Source organism: Cnephaeus nilssonii (genome assembly GCF_951640355.1).
Source record: "Cnephaeus nilssonii genome assembly, chromosome: 17".
Classification (NCBI taxonomy): Eukaryota; Metazoa; Chordata; class Mammalia; order Chiroptera; family Vespertilionidae; genus Cnephaeus; species Cnephaeus nilssonii.
In genome coordinates this window covers 33,712,381-33,727,178 of record NC_137088.1, presented here as the reverse complement: position 1 = coordinate 33,727,178, position 14,798 = coordinate 33,712,381, and the positions used below count along the sequence as shown (strand labels likewise).

Here is a 14,798-nt window from a genome sequence, read left to right as displayed (position 1 = left end):
TGTATATACAAAATCTCCAACATTCCCAATCTCTCACCCTAGGATAGATGACTGTTGAATTCATCAAAATATCTAAAAACATATTTATCTTTGACCCTCATAGAAACTTCTCTATATCCACCCAGAAGATACATGCTCCATTATGGAGACATCTATAATTCCCTTCTCCTCTCATTTATCCTTTATTTATTTATTTTTTATTTTATTTATTTTTATTTTTTTTAATATATTTTATTGATTTTTTTACAGAGAGGAAGAGAGAGGGATAGAGAGTCAGAAACAACGATGAGAGAGAATCATCGATCAGCTGCCTCCTGCACACCCCCCACTGGGGATATGCCCGCAACCAAGGTACATGCCCTTGACCGGAATCGAACCCGGGACCCTTCAGTCTGCAGGCCGACGCTCTATCCACTGAGCCAAACCGGTTTCGGCTCATGTATCCTTTATAGCCCATGTCTGAATGCCACTGAATTCTTTTTATTGAACTAGTTCTTTTTAAAAAAATATTGGGACTACCCTTAGTCATGTCAGGTCTTTCTATCAGCTTATCCATTGATCTTTCCCTCTCCAGCTGACCTTCCATACAAATGCTAGACTGAGCATACCAACCCTCAACTTAAAAAACCAGCTAGTTGGTTCTCTTTCCAGTATAGCTGAGTCAGCTCCTAAGAGGCTTGGGAAAAAGAAAAAAAAAAAAAAACAACACCAAGAAAACTACTATAAGTTACAAAACCACCCAAATCTATGAAGAGTTTAAAAAGAGCTGGGCCAAAAAAAAAAAAAAAAAAGAGCAGGGCCCTAGCTGGTGTGGCTCAGTGGATAGAGCGTAAGCCTGCAGACTGAAGGGTCCCAGGTTCAATTCCGGTCAAGGGTACATGCCCAGGTTGCAGGCTCGATCCCCAGGAGGCAGCCAATTAATGATTCTCTCTCATCATTGATACTTTTCTCTCTCTATCTCCCTCTCCCTTCCTCTCTGAAATCAATAAAAATATATTTAAAAAATAAAATAAAAATAAAAAGAGCAGGGAGACTTTGAAGAGTCAAAATTTAAAGGAAAGAACCAGCATGGGATGAGTTTCTGTTTTACAGCTTTAGCCTAAAGACGGGCTATAGTCATGGCCCAAACTCCACCATTTTTTCTGGCTCAAAGAATCAAAGAACAGAACCCGAGGCAACTACTGTAAGGAAAGATTTCCAAAAGGGACAGATGGAGAGAAATAGAGCCCTGAATTCTATACATAACTGTCCACATCTCTGGGTGATCCCTGAACTATGCATGAGCAGGGCAGACTCAAGATAATTTATAGCTAATGAAACAAAAAATCTGCACTGAGATTTGAGCTGCTGCCCACTGTAGGTGAGACAGTTTGTGGTATGAGTCTCATCAAGTTCCTTGCCTGTTAAAATAAAAACAACAACACTCTTCAGAGAAATACATCAGAATCAAGAGACTCCACAGCATAACATTCACAATGTCAACAATCTAAAATTACTCAGAATGTGAATAACCAGTGAAGTGTAAGCCATTCTCAAGGAAAAAGATAATCAATGAAGGCCAATCCTATCTGATATGACCCAGATGTTGAGTCAAAGACAAAGACTTTAAAGCAGCCAATTTAACTATAGTCAATGAGATAAAGGAAAATATACTTACAATAAATGAAAAAATATCAGAAATAGAATATACAGAAAAGAACTATATGGAAATTCTAGTAGTGAAAACATCTGAAATTTAAAAATTTTAAAATTCAGTCTTCCTGCCGTTATGACTCAGTTGGTTGGAACATTGTCCCATGCATTGGAAAGTCACAAGTTTGATTCCAAGTCAGGGCACATACCTAGACTGCAAGTTCAGTCCCTGGTTGGGGCACGAACGGGAGACAACCGATTGAGGATTCTCTCTCACATTGATGTTTCTTCTCTCCCCTTTCTTCTCTCTCTAAAAAAAAATCATAGGATTAGCAGAATAGCAGAATAGAGATGACAGGATAAAGTTAATGAATTTAGAGATAGAAAAGGAGAGACTGGAGTATAATTTTTTTCTAATGCAATAAGATTTCCTGAATATGATGAAAGACATTAATTTACAGACTCAAGAAGCTCAGTAAATCCCAAACAGAATAAATATTAAGACAACACCACATAGACATACTGGTATCATATCCACATTAGAAACAAAGATAAAATCTTGAAAGAAACGAGAAAATGAACAATGATTTGAAAAATTACAAACTTCTGATCATAAACTATGGAAGTCAGACACAGTGGAACAACATATTTAAATGCTAAAACAAAACAAAACAAAATGTCAACTCAGAATCCTAAATCTGGCAAAAATACCCTTTAATAAAGACATTATTTTCACACTAGAGGCCTGGTGCATGGGATTCGTGCACTGGTGGGGGCGTGGCCTGCAGGGATCAGCCCGCTGTGGGAGCTCCACTCATTCCGGTCAGCCGAGCGGCGCTCCCACTGTGGGAGTGCACTGACCATCAGGGAACAGCTCCTGCATTGAGCATCTGCCCCCTGGTGGTCAGTGAGTGTCATAGTGACTGGTCGACCGGTCATTCTGGTTGTTCCACCGTTGGGTCTCTGGGCTATTATATAGGATGAAAGAAAACAGAATGTGCTGCTTGCAGATCTATACTCAAGAAATGCTAAAGGAAGCTCTTTGGGCTGGAAAGAAATGATACCAGAAAGAAACTTGGATTTTTCAGGGAGGAATGAGGAACACTGGAAATGCTATACTGGCTAAAAACAAATAGCCACTGCAGCCTTCAAGAAAGCGTGCATACTCCTCAGCCTGACACCCAATACCTCTCTCCTTCACACCTCAACAAATACACCTCTTGGCCCCATTTCTTTCACAAGAGACACTTGTGAACTTTTAACAATACCACACTGAGTCCCAACTTTGGCCTTTACAAATGCTACTCCCTCTACCCCAAATCCTCTCCCTTCCTTCTTCTATATATGTAAATCATATGCATACACACTCATGTTACAACTCAAGGAACACTTTGTCTTCCAGGCCGCTCCTGACTGCCCCAGCCTTTGTGTATTTCTGTATGCAGTCCCAAGGAACAGAACAATAAACTGAAATACATTGCTAAAACATTTTGGTGATGTCAAAGCACCTTCCCCTCCATTATTTCATTCAGTTCTTACAAAAGCAGTTTGAGGCAGGAGAGCAGGTCTGATGACCCACCTTGTGTAGGTGAGACAACCAAGGTCAGGGAAACTAAGTGGTTTTCACACAGCTGCACAGCCAGAGCCCAGAAAAACTGGCACTAGTACTTGGCTCTCAGACTCTCATCCCAGTTCTCTGTCCACTTGCCACACTGATACACTTCATATAGTGTCTGCCTGTAACCAGTTTATAATCATCTTGCATTATAAACTTACCATACAGCTACAAAAAGTTAAACTTTAAGACACCAACTCAATACACCCCTAGACTGAAAATCTTGAACCTGGCCAAGAATCAGAAATACTCATGAAAACTTCAAATTCCAAAACTCATAACAAACCAACTGAATCAGAATCTCTCTGGAAATATGCATTTTTGAAGTTCCATAGGTGATTCTGATATGCAACCAGAGCTGAGAACCTCTTCACTGCATGACTAATCATCAGAGGACTAATCCAGACTGTGGGGCAATGTGAGAAGAGAGAAATGGGTGTGGGGTGGGATGCCACAAAGAAGGGAAAGTCTGAGCAGAGGGTTGAAGGAGGAACATTTTGGATTGGCAGAGAAAAAAGTGAGTGCATTTCAGGCTGGTGTTGGGAAAGTGGGGTAGGAAGGTTGATATGTGTTCAAGAGATGGAATGTTTCTGAGCAGAGGTTCACTGATCTAAAGGAAGCAGGATATAAGCATGAGAATGCAGAGGATAAATAGGAAGGGCAAGAGACAGGAGATTAGGGTAGGATGCCTGAACCCTACCATGCACTCCAAGAGTGCTTCTGTCCATAATCCTTACCCTAGGGCTCTTACTCTCAGGCCACTTGGAGTGGATTCTATGTTCTGTGATCTTTCTCTGACTCCCAACTCTATGAGGTTGTCCCTCTCTCACAGCCCTTATTCGTCTCTACCCCCATCCAGAGCTTTGACTTCCTCAATGGATGTTGCTCATCTTTATATCCCCTAGATTGGTTATTCTCACCCAGGGGCAATTTTGTCCTCCAGGGGACATTTGGCAATGTCTGGTGATGTATTTTGGTTGTCCCAATTGGAGGAGAGTGTATTACTGGACTCATGCTAAATATCCTACAGTTATAATTCAAGGAACACTGTAACAAAGAATTATCCATGCCCAAATGTCAGTAGTCCTAAGAATGATAAACTCAGGCTTAGATAATTGCTTTATTAATACTTAAACTTAAGTTACTATTTAATATTAATAATTCAACATTGAATAATAAATTAATAAATCTGATTAATGGCTGTCTGAACAATCCAACGAAAGAAAAAAGGGTTTGGATCTATCAGCCACCTTTGGCTCCCAGATTTTTTAATTTCATAGGTAGTAAAGTTATAAAAACAAAAAACTAGAGAGACCAACATAGAATTGCTAAGTTTTCTTATTGCCATGTATAGGCATTAAAAATAAAACTATCAACTACTATAATGAGTACTTCCTAAAATAAAGGACATTTAAACTATCAAAATGTAATGTTAATAATAAAAATAACACAGGAGGATATTACCAAGAAAGGTCAGTATAGCAGCCAACAGTTGCCATAGGCAGGTTGAAAGGTTCACTTTAGCCAGCCCTAGACCACTGCCCACCAACTTGGGAACCTCGGAATGAGACTACAGGCTTCTGGAGAGCAGGGCTCTTGTCTTACAGGTAGCCCTCTGACTCTTGATGCTGAGCAGCCCAGGGAAGGCTGCCCCACCTGTGCTGCGAACCCCTACCTTATATTCCAAGGAGAGCAAAGTCTCCGTCTTAGAAGCCCAGCTCCACTTGTGGACTGCATAGCCCTTGTAGTCGTTGGTGGTCCCGCCTTCCTCATCCAAGACCAAGACATATGGGCAGCTAGGAGAGACACACAGGTGAGGAGCTGCCACCAGGCCCCTGAAGGAAGCCCTCATTACTACTGGCAATAGGCAGGCAGGGCTCTGAGACTCTGCCCCAGCTGGAGACAGCATGGTTTCCTGCAGGCAGCCTCACTTCTCTTGCCTAATATGGTCTGAGGTCCCTTCAGTCCTGTTGATCCTACTGGGAGAATTGTTGGGAAGGACAGGTCTGAGAGAGATGATGGAGGCTCCAGGCCAAACCCAGAGGGACAGAAATGGAATGAGTGCCCTGTTGCCTAGGAGCCTGAGTATACAAGATCTTAGGTATCAAAATGGGAACATCTATAACATGAAAGTAAGTCATTTCTTTCAAGAATCGTTCCTTATGAAAGACCAGGCAAAACCAACTATTGTCTGACAAAAATATGTGCTTCTTTTAAAACACCCCACAGGAGTAGTGCCTGTGGCTTCTACTTCACTCTCTCTTGGTTTAAACACTTCTCTCCACTAAAGAATTGTTCCATTAATCTAGCCAAAAATCAAGATCTTAGTGCTGTGGGGTACAAGTGGAGTAGGTCTTGGAGAGCTGTCATCCTCATTGGCTATGATACAGACATAGCAAGTGAGGGCCTCAAAGTACCTATGTTTCTGCGGGCACTGCCTGTGGCCTTCTTAACTTCTGAACACTGCCTGGCCTCTCCTTTCCCCAAAGACTCCCTTGCCACCTCAGTGCCCCCCTTTGTCACCCTCAGAGATACTTCCATGGGGCCATAATCCCTCCAACCCACTCACCAGGACTTTAGGTTGTAGTGAACGCAGCCCTGGCCTTCAGCATTGAACAGGGCCAGGAAGGAGAAGTTGGGTGTGTCATTGAAGAGTAAGGTGATGGTTCTCCCTCTGCAGCACGTGGGGATCTGACACATGGCAATGTTTCCGGAGGGATAGCTGGAAGAAATGGTTAAGTGGAACTAACAAAAAACTCTCCAGGTCCTATTCTCAGGTGCCTCATGGAAAGCAAGTCTACAAATCTGTTCTCTAAATGGTATATCATTCCCAGTTTTCAAAGACCCTCCCTGAACTTTGCATAACAACTCATTGACTGTGGAACCGACCATGCCTCTGGTGCTTCCTTGTATCTTCTTTATAGTCCACACAACAACCCTGTAGTAAATTATCATCATCTCCATCTCACAGATGAATAGGGTTTCCCTGCATTTGAGGAGGGTCCCTGGCATGTGGGACTTTCACTGCTAAAATCAGGAAGTCCTTGGCAAACCAGGATGAGTTATCACCATACAGATGAGAAATTCAAGGTGCAAAGAAATGGTCTGCCTCACATCACACCACAGGAAGTGGCAGAGCCAGTATACTGAGGCCAGTAATCTCTCTAATCTGTCAGGCTGCCTCCCCTTATGACCAATCTAGGAGAGCAGTCAATGTCTAGCTGCTCATTTCCTACCAAGTGGCCCCAAGAAACATTGGTCCCAAACAAGAGGGATATAGTGAGGGCAGCTACTATCCTGTTTGCAGGGATTTCAGAAGTACCCCATATGGAAAAATTTCAGTGGTTGGTACTAGGACCCTCTTAATCCTTTTCCACAAACTGATAAAAAAAATTAATGAACAGAAATTATAAAAGTAACCAAATAGAAATTTTGAGGCTTAATAGTATCTATCTAATAATAGGATAATATGCAAATTGGTTGGGGGCACCATCACATAATGACCAATCAGCAGGCTGCATTCCCGCCTCCTGCGCCAGCCCAGAGACATGAGGCTCATGTCCCCAACCCCGGCAACGAGCCCTGGGATGTGAGGCTCGTGTTGCCACCCCTGGCAACGGACCAGGCGTGAGGCTGACGTCCCCACTCTCCGGCAACGGGGACTTGAGACTTGGGTCCCCACCCCCTGCACTGGCCTGGAGACATGAGGCTCTCGTCCTCCACCCCGGCAATGGCCCTGGGACATGAGGCTCATGTTGCGGCCCCTGGCAATGAACCCAGGACGCAAGGCTCGGGTATCCACCCCCTGTGCCAGCCCGGAGACATTGAGACTTGCATCCTAGACCCTGGCAACAAGGCCTCCTCTAGCTCTGGCCTATCTCTTTGGGGCACTCCATCGAGGAGCCCCGGATGAGTGGACGGGGCCTACCTCTTTGGGGCAATGGATCGCAGGGCTCCCGCACTGTGACAGGGCACAGGTGAGGCTGAGGGACACACACGCCCCCCCCCGCCCCAAGTGCATGAATTTTGTGCACTGGGCCATTAATAATAAATCAAATGGAAAAAATTCACTAGATGGGTTTATCAGTAGATTGCCACAGTAGAAGAAAAAAATCAGTGAACTTGAAGAGAGATAAATTGAAATTATCCAGTCTGAGACATGGAAACATAAAAAAAGAATGAAGAAAATTAACAGACATCAGAAGACCTGTGGGAGACTATCAAATTGACCAATACATACATAACAAGAGCCCCAGTAGATGAGAGAGAGAAGGGGGCAGAAAGAATATTTGAATAAATAATGAATAAAAACTCTCCAAATTTCATGAAAGACACCAATCTACACATTCAAGAGACTCAACAAATTCCAAGTATGATAAATTTAAAGATAGCCACACTGAGACACATTAGTATCAAACTGCCAATAGACATGGACAGAGAGAATCCTGAAAGCAGCAAGAGAAAAGATACTTGTCCTGTACAAGGGATCTTCGATAAGATTAATGGCCAATTTATCATCAGAAGCCATGGAGACCAAAAGGCAATAGAATGGAATATTTATAGAACTGAAAGGGAAAAAAAATCTGTCAACCAATAATTCTGTATTAAGCAAAACTATCCTTCAAAAATGAAGAAGAAATTAAGACTTTCCAAATAAAAAAGGGCGAAGAAGTTTACCACTACAAGAAATGTTAAATGGAGTCCTGCAGGCTGAGATGAACGTACACTTGGCAGTAACTCAAAGACATGCAAAGTAACTCTATAAGTAAATATAAAAGCCAGTATTATAGTATTTTTGTTTATAATTCCTTTCTTTCCTATGTGATTTGAAAAAACAAATGCATAAAATAATAATTGTAAATCTATGTTAATGGCATACTTTTATATAAAGATGTAATGTGTAAAACAACAACATAAAGAAGAAGGAATAAGCTGTATAGGAGCAGAGTTTTGTGTACCATTACAGCTAACTTAGTATTAATTCAAACTAGTTTGTTGTCATTTGTAATAATCAAGTATATTAATTTCTTGGGACTGCTAGAATTAAATCCCACAAACTGGGTCACTTGAACAGCAGAAATTTATTCTCTCACAGTTCTGGAGACTAGCACGGTGTAGACAGGGTCATGCTTTTGTAAGCTCTGGGGAAGAATACTTCCTTGCCTCTTCCTAGTTCCTAGTGGTTGTCAGGAATCTTTGGCATTCCTTGGTTTATAGGTGTATCATTATAATCTCTTTCTTAGTCATCACATGGACTTAATTACTCTGTGTGTGACTGTTTTCTCTTGTTGAATTAGAGCCCACACTAATCCAACATGGCTGCATTTTAACTTAATAATTACATCTGCAAAACCCTATTTCTAAATATGGTCACATTCTGAGGATTCAGGTGAACATATATTTTTGGCAGACACTATTCAAGCCATGATACCAGAGTAACCACTAAGAAAATAACTTAAAAATATGGAGAAAAGAAAATGAGGAGGGAATAAAAATATCATACTACCAAAAAAAAAAAATCAAACACAAAAGAAGGCAGTAATGTAGAAACTGAGGAACAAAAAATATATAAGATATAAGAAACAAAAAGTAATATGGCAGAATTAAGCCCTTTCATATCAGCAATTACTTTAAATATAAATGGATTAAACTTTCCAAACAAAGGCAGAGATTGTGAGAATGAATTTTTACAAAAACCATAATCCACACATATTCTGTCTACAAGAGACTCACTTTAGATCCAAAGACACAACTAGGTTAAAAGTGAAATTATGGCCCTAGCCGGTTTGGCTCAGTGGATAGAGCATTGGCCTGCGGACTGAAGGGTCCCGGGTTCGATTCCGGCCAAGGGCACATGCCTGCGTTGCAGGCTCGATCTCCAGTAGTGGGTGTGCAGTAGGCAGCCGATCAGTGATTCTCTCTCATTATTGATGTTTCTATGTCTCTCTCCCTTTCCCTTCCTCTCTAAAATCAATAAAAATATATATTAAAAAAAAGTGAAATTATGGCCCAGCCAGCATGGCTCTGTGGTTGAGCATCGACCTATGAACCAGGAGGTCACAGTTCAGTTCCCAGACAGGGCACATACCCAGGTTGCGGGCTTGACCCCCAGTGGGGGATATGCAGGAGGCAGCCAATCAATGATTCTCATCATTGATGTTTCTATCTCTCTCTTTCTTTCCCTTCCTCTCTGAAATCAATAATATATATATATATATATATATATATATATATATATATATATATATATGTATGTATTTAAATATATTTTCTTCTTTATTGATTTCAGAGAGGAAGGAAGAGGGAGAGAGAGATAGAAACATCAATGATGAGAGAGAATCATTGATCGGCTGCCTCCTGCATGCCCCCTATTGGGGATCGAACCTGCAGCCCAGGCATGTGCCCTTGGCCAGAATCAAACCTGGGACCCTCTATTCCACAGGCCAACGCTCTATCCACTGAGCCAAACTGGGCAGGGCCTATTTTTTTAAAAAGTGAAATTATGAAGAGGGATATGCAAATCGTAAACATAAGAGAGCAAAGTTGGCTATATTGATATCAAATGAAACATATTTTAAATAAAAATTCTTTTACAATAGACCAGGCGTCCTCAAACTGCGGCCCGCCAAGGACATTTATCCGGCCCGCTGGGTGTTTTTGCCGTTTTGTTTTTTTTACTTCAAAATAAGATATATGCAGTGTGCATAGGAATTTGTTCATAGTTTTTTTTAAAAAACTATAGTCCGGCCCTCCAACAGTCTGAGGGACAGTGAACTGGCCCCTGTTTAAAAAGTTTGAGGACCTCTGCAATAGACAAAGAAGGACGTTATTCAGAAAATGGTCAATGCCTCAAGAATATATAACAAGTACAGACATACACACCTAACAACAGAGGCTTAAAATATATAAAGCAAAAACTGAGAGAATTAAAAAAACAAGTACTAAAATAAGAGTTGAAGACTTCACTACCTCACTTTCAATAATGGATAGAACAGCCCTAGCCGGTGTGGCTTAGTGCACAGAGCATCAGCCTGTGGACTGAAGGGTCCCGGGTTCAATGTCGGTCAAGGGCAAATGCCCAGATTGCAGGCTTGATCCCTAGTAGAGGGCGTGCAGGAGGCAGCCAATCAAAGATTCTTTCTCATTGATGTTTCTATCATCTCTCTCCCTCTGCCTTCCTCTCTGAAATCAATAAAAATATATTTTTAAAAAATAATAATGGATATAACAATTAGACAGAAAATCAATAAAGAAATAGAGGACTCGATCAATATTATAAACCAACTAAACCTCACAGGCATATACAGAATATCCCATCTAACAACAACAAAATAAACATTCTTCTCAAGTTCACATGGATCATTCTCTGGTACAGACAATATGTTAGGCCTTAAAATAGGTCTCAATGAATTTTAAAAGATTATAACCATAGAGAGTATATCTCAACAGAATGAAACTAAAAGTCACAGACAAAATAAAATTTGGAAAATTCACAAATAGATGGAAATTAAACAATACACTCAACCAATGGATAAAGAAGCAATCACAAGGTAAATTGGAAAAAAATTGTGATAACTGAAAACAAAAACACAGTATACTATAACTTATGGAATAAAGTAAATGCAATGCTCAGAAAGAAATTTATAGCTATAAATACTGACATTAAAGGAGAAAAAATGGCAGCCAGTCTTCAAGATGGTCCTCAAAAAAAAAAAAGGCGAAAAAAGATATCAAATTAATAACCCAAACTTCCATCTTAATGAACTATAAGAAGGGAGAGCAAATTAAAGCTAAAGGTAGCAAAAGGAAGAAAACAAAGATTAGAGCATAGAAAAACAAAGCAGTGAATAGAAAAATAAGAGAACAAACAAAACCAAAAATTATTTCTTTGAAAATATTAACAAAATTCACAAAACTCTAGCTAGACTAAGTGAGAAAAAAAGGAAAACTCAAATTTCTAAAATTATAAATGAAATTAAAGATATTAATGACCTTACAGAAATGAAAAATAATCATAAGAAAATTATATAAATAACTGTACACCTACAAGTTGGGTAACCTAGTTGAAGAGGACACCAATTCCTAGAAACATGCAAAGTTGCAGGATACAACATCAACACACAAAAATCAGATGTCTTTCCATTCATTTCCACCTTCTTTAATTTATTTCAACAATATTTTATAGTTTCCAGTGAACTACAATGAAAACTGTTTGGTTAAATTTATTCCAAAGTATTCTATCCTTTTTGATGCTATTGTAAATGATATCATTTCCCTTTGTTCATTGCTTTCTTACTGTTGTTGTATATATAGCATTTCATATCATTTGTTGCTAGTATTCATAGATTAGAAGAATTAATGTTGCTAATGACAATAGTCCCCATAGGGATCTACAGAATTAATGCAATCCTATCAAAATTTCATCAATAATTTTTGCAGAAATAGAAAACTTGATCCTAAAATTCATATAAAATTGTAAGGGACCCCAAATAACCAAAATAATCTTGAAAAAAATAATAAAGTTGAAGGACTCACATTTCCTGATATTAACACAACAAAACCACAATAATCAAAATAACAGACTTATAGATCAATGGTAGAATTGAGAGTCTAAAAGTAAACCAAAAATAAACTCAAAATGGATAAAGGACTTAAACGTAAAATATATAAAGCAAACCATAAAGATATTAGAAGAATCCATAGGCAGCAACATATCAGACATATGTCCTAGCAATATCTTTACTGACACAGCTCCTAGAACAATGGAAACTAAGGAGAAAATAAACAAATGGGACTACATCAAAATAAAAAACTTCTGCACAGCAAAAGAAACCATCAACAAAACAAGAGAGCCCACTATATGGGAGAACATATTTGCCAATTTATAGGGAACTCATACAACTTAACAAAAGGAAGATAAACAATTCAATCCAAAAAATGGGCAAAGGACCTAAATAGACACTTTTTGAAAGTATACATACAAAAAATAAGGCCAAGAGACATATGAAAACATGCTCAAAGTCACTAATGATCCGAGAGATGCAAATCAAAACAACAATGAGGTACCATCTCACACCTATCAGAATGGCTATCATCAACAAACGATAAGTGCTGGCGAGAATGTGGAGAAAATGGAACCCTTGTGCACTGCTGGTGGAAATGCAGACTGGTGCAGCCACTGTGGAAAACAGTATGGAGCTTCCTCAAAAAACTAAAAATCGAACTCCCATTTGACCCAGTTATCCCACTTCTAGAAATATATCCCAAGAAATCAGAAACATCAATCAGTAAGAATATATGCACCCCTATGTTCATAGCAGCATAATTTACAATAGCTAAGATTTGGAAACAAACTAAGTGGCCATCAGCAGATGAGTGGGTTAAAAAACTGTGGTACATCTAACCAATGGAATACTACACGCTGCTATAAAAAAAGAAAGAACTCTTACCATTTGCAACAGCATGGACGGACCTGGAGAGCATTATGCTAAGTGAAATAAGCCAGTCAGAGAAAGATAAATATCACATGATCTCACTCATTTGTGGAATATAATGAACAACATAAACTGATGAACAAAAATAGATCCAGAGACATAGCAGCATTGAACAGACCGTCAAACCTCTAAGGGAAGGCAGGGGGGGAGAATTAAGAGCTCAACCAAACGACTTGTATGCATGCATATAAGCATAATCAATGGACACAGAGAGTAGGAGGGTGAGGGCATGTGCTGTTTAGTTAAATTTATTCCAAAGTATTATATCCTTTTTGATGCCATTATAAATAATATATTCTTTTGTTCATTGGTTTCTTACTGTTGTTGTACATACAGAATTTTATATCATTTGTTGCTAGTATTCATAGATTAGAAGAATTAATGTTGCTAATGGCAATAGTCCCCATAGGGATCCACAGAGACATATGGGGGTGGGAGCGGCCGGGGAGAGATCAATGGGGGAAAAGAGAGACATATGTAATACTTTAAACAAAAAAGAATTTAGTTTTTTTTTTAAAAGCTAGGACACTTTGTACAGAAATAAAACATAAAATAAAAGGTTAAAAATAATAATAATAGTACATCAAGGACCTTCCAATGAAGGTCCCAATATCATTCAAATAGGGAAAAGAATAGTCTCTTCAACAAATAATTCTGGGATAATTGAGCATCACATGCAAAAGAATGAGTTGGACCCTTATCTCACACCATGCAAAAATGTAAAAGTCAACTCAAAATATATCAAAAACCTAAATGTAAGAGCTATAACTTTAAAACTTTTAGAAGAAAACATAGGAATAAGCAATGGGTTCATAGATATGAAAACCAAAATACAAGGGACAAAAAAAATAGAAAAATTAACTTCACCATAATTAAAAACTTTGTACAGCAAAGGAACATGAAAAGACACTTCACAGTATAGAAAAATATTTGCAAATCATATATCTGATAAGATTCTAGTATCTACAATATATAAAGAACTCTTATAAGAAAAAGACAATCAACAAATGGGGAAGGACTTGAATACATATTTCTAAAAAAAAGATATACAAAGAAGGCACATGACGATGCTCAAAATCATTAGTTATTAGGGCAATGCAAGTCAAAACCATAATGAGATATCAGTTCATACTCATTAGAATGGCTGGAATTTTTTTTTTTAATATATTTTATTGATTTTTCACAGAGAGAAAGGGAGAGGGATAGAGAGTTAGAAACGTCGATGAGAGAGAAACATCGACCAGCTGCCTCCTGCACACCCCCCACCGGGGACGTGCCCACAACCAATGTACATGCCCTTGACCGGAATCGAACCTGGGACCTTTCAGTCCGCAGACCGACGCTCTATCCACTGAGCCAAACCGGTTTTGGCAGGAATTTTTTTTTAAAAAGGAAAAATATCATGTATAGTCAAGGATGTCAAGAAACTGTAATCCTCACACATTGCTGATAGGAATATAAAATGGTGCAGCCACTATGAAAAACATTTTGAAGGCCTCTTAATAAATTAAACATAGAATTATCATATGATGGAGCCAATTCCATTCTTAGATATAAACTCCAAAGAATTGAAAATAGGTGTGCAAATAAAAACAGACAAAAATGTTCATAGCAGCATTAGTCTTAATAGCCAAATGGTGGAAACAACCTAATGTCCATAAATAAAATATTTAATTTTTAAAGTGTTACAATCCACATAATAGAATATTATTTAGCTACCAAAAAGAAGGAAATTCTGACAAATGCTAAAACATGTACAAACCTTGAAAACATTATATTAGGTGAAAAAGCTAGACCCAAAAGGCCACATATTGTAGGATTCCATTTATATGAGATGTCCACAATAGGCAAACCCACAGAAAGAAAATTGGTGATGCCAGGCAGGCTGCGGGTAGGGAGAAATGGGGAGTGAATGCTTAATGGGTGTAGGGTTTTCTTTCTGGGGTGACAAAAACATTTCAGAACTTGATAGAGGTGGTAGCTGAACAACATTGTAAATGTACTAAATGCCGCTGAATTATACATGTTAAAAGAATCTATTTTATGTTATGTGAATT

At 38.9% G+C, this 14,798-nt stretch overlaps 1 protein-coding gene across 1 annotated transcript in view; it reads right to left on the bottom strand.

The window, feature by feature from the left end:
• The window catches only part of LOC307113223 (uncharacterized protein C3orf20), a gene marked incomplete at both ends in the record, with an annotated part of 58,280 nt that overhangs the window by 24,082 nt on the left and 19,400 nt on the right, over positions 1 to 14,798 (bottom strand). Inside the window, 2 exons of the mRNA XM_079794681.1 lie at positions 4,923 to 5,043; positions 5,817 to 5,969. Coding sequence (XP_079650807.1) covers positions 4,923 to 5,043; positions 5,817 to 5,969 — 274 coding nt within the window. The remainder of the gene's footprint in view (positions 1 to 4,922; positions 5,044 to 5,816; positions 5,970 to 14,798) is intronic.